This window comes from Triticum dicoccoides, chromosome 4B (assembly GCF_002162155.2).
Source record: "Triticum dicoccoides isolate Atlit2015 ecotype Zavitan chromosome 4B, WEW_v2.0, whole genome shotgun sequence".
Taxonomy (NCBI): Eukaryota; Viridiplantae; Streptophyta; class Magnoliopsida; order Poales; family Poaceae; genus Triticum; species Triticum dicoccoides.
In genome coordinates, this window is record NC_041387.1 from 397649711 (window position 1) to 397660148 (window position 10438).

General features: G+C 46.8%; 1 protein-coding gene across 21 annotated transcripts; it reads right to left on the reverse strand.

The window, feature by feature from the left end:
• Positions 1–1159: 1159 nt before the first annotated feature.
• Positions 1160–6138, reverse strand: LOC119296308. 21 transcript variants are annotated; one of them, XR_005145082.1, is made up of 10 exons: positions 5597–6125; positions 5442–5539; positions 5314–5355; positions 5028–5096; positions 4136–4906; positions 3949–4051; positions 3788–3858; positions 2465–3184; positions 1588–1650; positions 1160–1492 (listed from the first exon to the last, which is right to left on the reverse strand). XR_005145082.1 is itself a non-coding variant. In XM_037574713.1 (5 exons), the coding sequence occupies exons 2-5, from the start codon at positions 5454–5456 to the stop codon at positions 4648–4650; spliced, it is 399 nt and encodes a 132-aa protein (XP_037430610.1). In that variant the 5' UTR covers positions 5457–5524; positions 5597–6116; the 3' UTR covers positions 4420–4647. The 21 variants fall into 21 exon arrangements, 1 of the variants encoding a protein (XP_037430610.1); XR_005145089.1 differs by lacking the exon at positions 1588–1650 and having other exon boundaries at positions 2465–2566; positions 3085–3184; positions 5597–6119; XR_005145087.1 differs by having other exon boundaries at positions 3085–3184; positions 5597–6118.
• Between the last annotated feature and the right edge of the window lie 4300 nt (positions 6139–10438).

Here is a 10438-nt window from a genome sequence, read left to right on the forward strand (position 1 = left end):
TGCGCGGGCCCATGAAGACGCACGATAGACGTTGAACGTGACGGATGTTAGGGAAAAATCGGTCAGTTAAGTACCAACTTTTCCCTTAGAAAATAGATATTTAGATATGATGTTCTTACACGGCGTTATAAGAAAGACATGAGATCAGTTCATGATAGCTTTTTTACATGAAAAAGCGGTTATTTGCCACTTCCGATATTGGGCTTCGCAGAACTGCCACTCTCAAAATTGGCCCGGTAAAAATGCCATCTAGCTCCGTTGCATTTTGATTACCATGCCATTTTTTCTTTTTCCATTACTTTTTCTTTTTCCATTTCAATTTCCTGTCACCTGAAAGGACCAAAGTACCCTTACCTCTTTCTACCTTATCCAATGTGTTTGTGGTTATCCGATTGCTCTGTAGCTAGCTTGTTCTGGTCGCCATGGTTGCTCGCCGGCGTACGTCGCTGATGCCTGCGCGAGGTACCCTAACTCGCCGCCCTAGCTTCCCACGCCTGAGCGAGTAACTGCAGGTCGCCGCCGGTGCTCGCCCATGGCTGCGCGCGCCGCTTCAACTCACCCTCGTCACTGCAGCTCTCCGCCGGCGCTCGTCCATGTCTGCACGCGCCGGCGCAGCTCGCGCTCGCGTGGCGGATGCTTGCGCTCTGTGGGTGCTTGCCCTCGCCTTGCGGATGCTTGCGCGTGCCAGCACAGCTCATTGCGGGTGCTCGCCCAGGCCTGCGCGCGACAACACAGCTGGCCCTCCCCTGCGTACGTTGGCGCAGCTCGCTCTGCGACATGCTGGAGAAGTGGGTGGCGCTGAACATCAGCACCAGTGGCGTGATGGCAGCAACAGCTGGAGGAGGAGATGGATGCGTGTGAAGTTCTGAAGATGTTGAATGCAAGCAACCTGTAAGTGATGTTTGCTGTAATCTTTACTTGATGTTGGATGCAATTTCGCAATTACATCAAGAATAGCATGTCATATTTAATTTCACGTCCAGAATCAACTGAGCAACAATACGACAAATAAATAATGCGGCAAATTTCAATCTATAAGCTACTTCCTGCAATATCTTCTTTTGCATTTATTGTAGCTTATTCAGAGACAAGAAATGGAATTGTGGCTAGAAAAAAGTATGTAGACCTCAAATTTTAGTACATTGGCAAGGGAGAGACATATAGACACTTCAACCATGATTGATATATGAATATGAAATGAGTTCACTTGTCACGAAACAAAGTGTTGAGTTTACATAATAAGTTCACAACTCAAAAATATATATGAGCTCACAGCCGAGAGAAATTGGAGAAATTGAGTTATAGAAGATCGGTGGCACGCGGCGTCAAGGAAATCGGCGGCGTCATGACGTCCAGGAGACGGGGGTGGCGTCCAGCGATTGACCCAAGAAGTCCAGGCAATCAGGGAATGTTCCAGCAAAGAAGGCAATGACTTTTCCATATCACCCATATCATGAATTTTTTGACTTCAAACTGTATGATATCATGGACTCTGCATAAGTTGATAAGACATGATAATTAACCGCAAAAAGCATGGGTATGGATAACACATTGAAAGTAATACCAGAGAGCAAATTTAACGCTTACAATAAAGCATGGGCACAGATAACTTATTGGTTCATCTGCCACTGCTTATTATCTACCAAGAAACTACAAATGAAATGTATAACTAAATTAGGAATAAGAACTCCATAAAACATTGGCTTTGGTCTGCAAACCATTAATCTGATTGGAGATGGAAACTAAACCAAGATCGGGTAAAGTTTGAACGTAAGATATAAGTACAGTCATTCGAGTAAATAATAGAGAGGTAACCACCAGATCATCTTCTATTCTAGAACTCTGTAAATCTGGGATTACAATATTTGGCAACAAAACTGACATCTTAGGTATTCTATTGACTAACATCACCCATCTGTTTGCAGAGAACACAACTTTTAGATACCTTTGAAGAGCAATAAGATATCGATATGTCAGGTTAAAATGCTATAAAACTAAATTTACCATGCTACAAAGTAAACTTGCCATGTTAGTTCACATAATGAATCCTTTGTGCAGGGAGTTCTAGCGACGCATTATACAAGGAGCTATGGCATGCTTGAGCTAGGCCGTTGATCACAGTGCCTCGCCAAGGTGAAAGGATTTACAACTTTCCGCATGTTTATATGGAACAGGTATGTCTCACCGCATTGGTGTTTGCTCTTCTTGATGCCCCATAACTAATGAATGAATTTTCTACTCAACACATGCAGTAGCTATTTGTGTCATGGGACACTGCTTTGTTCTTGTGTTAAAAATGACAATATGACTTTGTTTATGTGGAATAATCATCCAGGTATTTAAAGATCATCCACATCCACGTACATATTTAGAACCTGATAGGATCCTTGTGTGTGCGCGGCGTGTGCTTCTCTAGTGTGGTCATGTATTAGTTGACAAATGAATATCCATCAAAGGGTACCACCTTACATACAGTGCTTCCAGCCTTGTAGGCCTCACCAGAAGTCCCTTTGCTAAGCTTCACTGCGATGCCTAACTTACTACATTTGACAAACATCTTTGCTAACTGATAAAAGCAACAGCGTAAGTAAATAAAATCATTTTCACATGTTATGACAAACTGATTCTTCCAGCTGACCAAAACCAAAGAAAACAGAGTACTAATACACAAAGAGACTGTATAATTGTTAAGGCTACTTTACGAACTAATTTGGGAATAGACTGAACATATCAGGAAATACACGAGTTGACTGAAGAAAAAAAACATCATCTACTAATACTATACTAAATGAACATTATCCATTCACATCTCCAGTATTGTACTATTATACATGATAGAGAATGACTAATAGTACTCATTCTTCTCTTAAAGACGTCAAGAAAATACAGTCAGTAGAAAAGGTAGAAGGATTTTGAGCACTAAACTCCAGTTATCAGTACACCTGACTATCTACATATCTCCAACTGGTTAATTTATGAATCATCACATTTACCTATAAGGGGGCATTTGTCTGTAAGATGTGATTTGCTTGCATGCATTTCATAGATAAATATGTGAATAAAAGTTAGGACTTGCTTACATACCTGGATATTGACATTCACATACAGAGACAATACATCTTCAAGACACAAGAATGTATAGTCACAAACTCACAATTCCATGGCAGCAAAAATCTTCAATAATCTGTGAACTCCATAAACAATGATATTATAGATCTCTTGTTTTATTGATATATTGGAATATAGAAGAAGGAGATGTACTCTACAAGAGAGAAGCAACCATCAACCATGCTAATGTCACCTCTCCATACTACCATCGGTCCAAAGGCACTCAAGTAAAAATCAAAACACAAAAACGGCAAATGGCACTTGGAGTTTGGAGCCCGCTCATCTGATTTAGATAATCTGGGAAAGAGCAATGATTTTGCCCTCTTGTGGACTTAAAATAGAACTTGAAAAGTTCAGTGAACTGATGAATGGGTGCTTTAAGCTCATCCAACTTCCTTAGTTTTGAAAATGAACAAATCCCTCTCAAAACATAATTTAATACATCATATTTATGTAGACATTGCCAATTCAATTTTCTGGTACGCAATAGTTAAAAAATAGGAACTTCTAGTACAACATACATATACGCAGGAGTATATCAGTAAGCATGTAGAGTTCATCTGCAACACAATAAATGTTCAAATACATGGAAGGCTGAAATTATCTTTATAGATTAATATAACCAAGGCATCAATCAGTACATGCATGACATCTGTGTTGCTCGCTAGCAGGAACAAACCTTGTTGTATTCACAAGAGAAAAGATTCACCTTCCTTTGCTAGATTCCTCTTCTCATCTTATTTCTTGGATCTGCACACATCCATTTTAGAAAGTCCATATCTTAGCAAGCCAAAAATCAGAGTGGCGGGGCAAATGAATGGTAAAGAGAGAAGCACCTACTTCCTAACCTTGCATTCCAAATAACTACATAAATGATACCCTGGCCTTTTTACACTTTTCCAAGCAGTAATTGCATTTTCACACTTTGTCGAGCAGATTCAGTCTATAACAAAACAAACAATAGATATATGAGGTAAGTGTTGCTTGCGGGCAAGTAAATGGAAGGCAACCAGAACTGAACATATACCTGTTCTGGACTGGATGGCCGCTGCTTATTTCAAAGGTGTGGCTGGCCCTCTTTTGTCCGAGATAAAAATCAAGCAATGAAGAACCCGTAAGCAAATTGTAGACTACCATAATCACATGGTCAGCAACTGAAACAGCCATAAATTACCATCCAGACCCTTAATTTTTGCAGCATACCTTTATATGTAAGAAATGTAGATATGGAAATGATCCAAAAAAGTAGACCCAAACAAAATTTGCCATAGAACTCGCTTTAGATTATTTAGTAATTACTAATGAAGTATATTAAAATGAGATATAACCAATTCATCTGTGGTAAAGTACATACTAACCTAAGTAAAGCAAACCCTGAAATCCTGGGTGCTGTAATAAAGCTAGTGGTCAATAACTGAAAGTAGCATGGGAGTATAGCATGCTCATAGACGTGCCATAATGATTTTCACACTCTCATGCACATCTACAATTTTAATGCACAATGGCTTTGGCTAACTGAATGGAACCTAGCTGCATTTGTTAAGCGACTTGACACTGATCTATGTCACCAAACTGCAACAGGAGTCTCCTGCAAATTGAATCCGCTGAAGAATAAACTCTGAATCCGCTGCTAATGCAGAAGCTAATTAAACAGCAGTGGCAAACTGCGTTTGAAAAGCAGTGCATGATTGAGGGGGAGGGTAGCTTCGCTGCGATAGCCACTCCCTCCTTATTACTGTATGCCCCCTCGGTAGTTTGATTCATGGCGTGCACCTCTTGGTTAGCACCTAATGGCCATCTGCAAGGCCGATGCAATGAGGCATCACTAAACAATAAAACACATATATAGGAATATGCAGACCTACAATCTGGCTCGAGCAAGGAAAATAAAAACCTACTAAAAGGGCCAAAACACTAACCTGAGAGGGTGAGGGATGACAAAAGCACACTCGTCATGAAGCATATCGGCATGGTGCATATTTGGTTTTCTGAAATAAAGCATTAGCAATTAACATTCTTTTTTCATCATACACAGCCAGAGATTAAAATCTCCTCCTTAAAGCATGTAAGCCAGTAATATAGCATGCAGAATATAGCATCACAAAATTTCTCCCCAAAAGAAACGCCTAATTTCACATGGCGGTAATTAAAACAACATCACAATGAAATAAGAGAATAAAGCTACAATCAAATTGATCCACAAACCTCTGTAGCTTGCATATACACCAATGGAAGGTAGCTGGCAATCTGAAATTACAAACCTAGCTAAAGTTAGTGAAAGCGCTAAACTTGAAAGGAAGCATGGGGGCAGCCGAGCAGTGATAGCACCATACCTCCATGTACCTCATCCTTTGTGGCCAATTGCAGATTACCAAGAAGCCATCGCTGCTCTTTGTGGCCTCCTTTGAAGGATAATCTGCAGACCACCGTACTGTATAATAAAAAAATCAGTGTGGGGATTAAATATTTTAGATCAAGGACGACTCACCTGGGCAAGGGAGAAGGGAAGTGGAGCGCCGCCAACCACAACACGCGAAGGCCGCCGAACTTGAACCGCCACCCCATCCTGCTCCATCAGCCTATTTCTTTGTCGGTCGCACGCCTTCCTCCGACGATGAGGGATTTCGGCAACCATCGGATCCACCACTTCTGTCCATCTAATCCAGCAGAACCAGACCTAGGCCGACGAGGAGGAAGACCTGGCAGGTCAGGGCGCTGTCAGGGAAGGATGTCCTCTTCCTCTCGTCTCCTTATCCATACCACAGCGGTCTCAGCCGGTGACGTCTAGGTCGACGGCGGCGGCGGCGACAACGACGACTGAGGTAGGAGAATTCGGGGAGAGGAGAGGAGGAGGCGGCGGCGGCAGGAGAACGAGGAAGAGGAGAGGAGGCGGCTGCAGCTGCGGGCGGCTAGGTCACATGGCCTTTGACCAATGGTCGAGACCGCCACGCCGCTCTTATCCAGTTGGCAATCCCTCTCGTATGAGCTACCTGAGCACCCAAGCCACTTCACAGCGGGCCCAAATGCCAACCGGGACCATCGAAATAGCAGGGTAGAGCACGGTCTGCGTAGACCAGGGAAAACCCATCCCTTCACGTCGCTCCCACCCAACCACGAACTGCGGTCCACCAGCCAATCGCCCACCCAGCTCAAGAGAAACCCAGCCTCCGCTCAGTGGCCCCATAGACGCTCGACCCCATCAGTCATAGAGCTACATAATTATTGGACGTGTGTGAATGCAACGAGCTGTTGGCCAATTGACAGCAGGGTAAAACAAACAGTAAATGCATCTTGCGGTTGAAAATGCTGCGCGAACGCAATGCCGCTGGAACAGCGGGTAGTCTAGCAGGCTTTATATGTTAGATGAGTATCCATCATATATGGAGAGGATACCTTATGACCCTGTTCTAATAAATGAGTCCTTTCTAGGTGAGAGTTTTGCTATGATTAAAAAAAAATCAAACCTTGGTTTGCAGATTATACTGTCTTGTAAGGAAGTATATGCCACCGGATATGAACTATCATCAAAGAAAGAAATTATTTAGTGAGTTAAAGTACTACTTCTGGGAAGATCCTTTTCTCTACCGGCATGGGCCGGATAACATGATCAGGCAGTGTGTTCTACAACACAAGATGAATGCCATTCTCGATAAGTGCCACAACAGCCTGTATGCAGGACATCATGTTGGGGACCAAATCGCCGCTAAAGTACTCCAATAAGGTTTTTATTGGCCCACACTCTTCAAGGATGGGCACAGATTCGTTAAAGGCTATGATGTGTGTTACAGGTAATATAGGTAGGACACAAGACATGCCTATGAATTATAATCTAGTATGTGAACCTTTTGATGTTTGGGGTTTAGATCATTTGGGACCGTTTTCGGTCTCCGATGGACACACTCATATTCTTGTGGTTGTATGTTACCAAGTGGGTTGAAGTAATCCCTACACACCACGCCGACGCCTCTACCTCACTAAAGATGATAAAGAGCATCATCCTTCCCAAGTTTGGAGTACCTAAAGTGCTTATTACTGACGGTGGATCCTGTTGGGGATATAACTATTGGATATGACCCGCCCAGGAGGGCCCGGGTCATACCACTGGTGGTTCATAATGAGAAGGCCCAAGAAGATGTTGAAGATGGCGGTTCATGAAGCAAGCTTACTGAAGGCCCAAGACCGGAGGCGACTTGAGGCCCACGAGCATAAACCGCCGTATGTTTAACTTGTATGTTAAGGAAAGTTTAATTTTGTCACCGAGCCGGACACGTTGTGTATGAGCCGGCCGGGACTCTGTAAGCCGTCGAGCATCAACCTGTGTATATAAAGGGGTGACCCGGCAGCAGGTAAGGGAAAGAAACAATAAGTCGAGAACTAGGTCAAGCGTATTCGTTCCCTGGTAATTGAAACTCAAGCAATACAACCTAAAGTAGGAGTAGGCCTTTACATCGATGAGAGGGGCCAAATCTGGGTAAAATTCTTTGTGTCCTTTGTCCCGTTTAACCCCTTCAAGCTAACTACGTTGCGATGGCTCCACACTTAAGTCCTCATGCTAGGGCATCTGCCGTGACAATTCCACGACAGTTGGCGCCCACCATGGGGCCAGCGCACGGTGGTTTCGAGTTCTTGAAGGGCAACTCCGCAGGGCTCAAGGGATACGCTGTGGGCCGGATGACTAAGAGTCGTCGCGGCAAGCTCTACATCAACGACGCAGGCTGGGGCCCCGAGGCCGGCTCAATCGAGTACGGGTACCGGGTCCCCTTCGGCGGAATTCATGTCTTCATCGGCAAGATTGGTGAGTCGGACGCTGAGCCGGACACCTGCGCCGACATCGTCGAGATGGCTCAGCGCGCACGACCCACCAAGGCTCAAGCCGCCCTGAAGCATATCTTTGTTGGCTTTACTCAAGGAGTAGATCTGGGAGGAGGATCTGAGTCCGGTGGTGAGACAGCCATTTATTCAGGCGATGAGTCCTCAACCGGTGAGACCAACTCCATGTATCAAGTTCAGGATGGTGGGCTTGGGGGTTGTTCCGATGGTGACAGTATTCCGGACCACTATGAGCCGCTAAACCGGGTTACAGTCTTCATGGCCGGTACGCAGCCAGGGCAGAATTCTTCAACTGCGCCAGCAATGATCTCCGGTTCAGCGACTTCTACGGTAGCCGGGGCAGGAGGCCCTACGCGTCAGCCGACTCAAGTTTTATATGAACTGTTGGAGGCTCTGTCAATGTTGTTGACGGCGAAGGTGACCCCGGCGAATCAAACGCAACATAATGTGGACGTTGCAAAGTTACATGATGAGATAGCTCAAGGAAAGGAGGATCTAAATGCTGAGAACACCCGGATGGCGACGGAGCGAGCCGCCTTGGAGAGGGAGGCAGAACGGCTTCAAGCAGAAATTTTTCGCTTGAGCTTGGACGAGACGCATCAAACGCTTTCTTTAACAGAAGGCATGTGAGTCGTTTACCCTCGGTTTACGATGCGAGAAACCTTTTCAACACGCTTGGGGCGGGAACCAGTAACCCGCCTGTGGTGGATCGGGCCGTTGAGGCGCCGACGACTGGAGCACCGGTTCAGCCACGTGTTGCAGGCCCCCACGTTTGAATTTGACCCCTCCTCAGCATGTTTCGACACCCCCGGGTCATTATTCTAATCCTCTAGATAACATGATAGCTGCAACTGCTCGATTGACGGCTCTCCCGGTTCAGGATGAGTCGCCAGCAGTGATGGAAATACGGCGAGCCGGAGAACTTCTTCAGACGGCTATGGCTCAACAGGCGGCTTATTCATACAGTCGTGAACATATTGACTCGACCCCGCATCCAAGCCGGAGTTATAGCAGACACATTGATGAAGCTGTATCGAACAGTGAGCGGCACCGCAATCAGCCTCGTAGGCCTGACCCGCCGCGTGCTGGTAATGATGCTCAGGATTTGGTGGACCAGGGCAGGGCGCGACGTGAGGCTGAGCTGGCGGCTCAGTTGGCGGCTCAACAGCAACCTCCGGTTTATCCGTCAGCATCTGTGGAGACAGGGGTGACTTCGAGAACCTTGGGCGTGCCATGTTTAGTGCCAGCTCTACGCAACGAGCGCTTGCCTAAGGATTTCAAGGGCCCCCGTAAGGTGCCTAACTACACGGCGGATCAACCCCCGGAGGCTTGGATTGAAAGCTATGAGATGGCTATGGAGATGTTGGATGTTAGTGATGCTGCATGTGCTAAGTATTTCACCATGATGTTGGATGGGCCGGCTCATACTTGGTTAAAAGGGCTGCCCGCTAACTCCATCAGATCATGGGCAGAGTTGAAATCACGTTTTATCCAAAAATTTAAAGACACGTGCAAGAAGCCTATTTGGACTCTTGCGTCCAAGGTGAAGGTAAGTCAACAACCAATTGGGTGCGCCGGATCTCAGCTGTTATACACTCATCGTACAGTATCAAACACCAGTTCAGCAGTGTAACGCCCCGGATACGATGCGCCGGGTGTCTGCCAGTTATTCACTGTCGTTGCCATGTCATTTGCTTGCGTGTTGCATTTTATCATGTCATCATGTGCATTGCATTGCATACGTGTTCGTCTCATGCTTCCGAGCATTTTCCCCGTTGTCCGTTTTGCAATCCGGCGCTCCTACGCCCTCCGGCGTTCCCCTTTTATCTCTCGTTGTGAGCGGGTGTTAAACATTCTTGGAATGGACCGAGTCTTGCCAAGCGGCCTTGGTATACCACCGGTAGACCGCCTGTCAAGTTTCGTGCCATTTGGAGTTCGTTTGATACTTCAATGGTTAACCGCGTAGCCCGAAACCCCCCTTTCTCTTTGCAGCCCAACACCCTTCAAAATGGCCAAATAACCCAGCAAACTCCCCTCCATGCTCTCGGTCGTTCGATCACGATCGCGTGGCCGAAAACTGCTCCTCATTTGGACTCTCCTAGCTCCCTCTACCTATATATATGTGATCCTCCCCCGAAATCCCGGTCTAACCCTAGATCCCACCTCCTCTGCACCACCGGACATGTCCGCCGCCGTCCGGACGCTTCCCCGCCGCCGCTCCCAGCCAGTGGCGTGCTGCCACGTGGCGCCCCGCGCCGTCCCCGCCGCCGCGGCCCGGAGAGCCCGGATCGGGCCCTCCCGGCCCATCTCCCCACGCCGCCGCCCGGATCTCGCCCGCAGGCGCCCGTCCCCGCCGCCTGGATCCCGTGCCGCCATCTCCTTCCTCGTCCGCGTCGCTGCCGGCCACCGGAGGCCTCGCCGCCGCCGCGGCGCCTGAACCCGCCGCCGGTTTCACCGGACCCCGCCCCGCTGTCCGCCGCCCCCGACGTCCGCCGCCCCG

Bases quoted from the DNA above. Each gene is read 5' to 3' on its own strand.
- LOC119296308 (XM_037574713.1), bottom strand. The intron at 5,097-5,313 runs GTTTGTGGATCA...GCTTTATTTCAG, and splicing joins TGTATATGCAAGCTACAGAG to AAAACCAAATATGCACCATG. The intron at 4,907-5,027 runs GTTAGTGTTTTG...TCGGCCTTGCAG, and splicing joins GTCATCCCTCACCCTCTCAG to ATGGCCATTAGGTGCTAACC.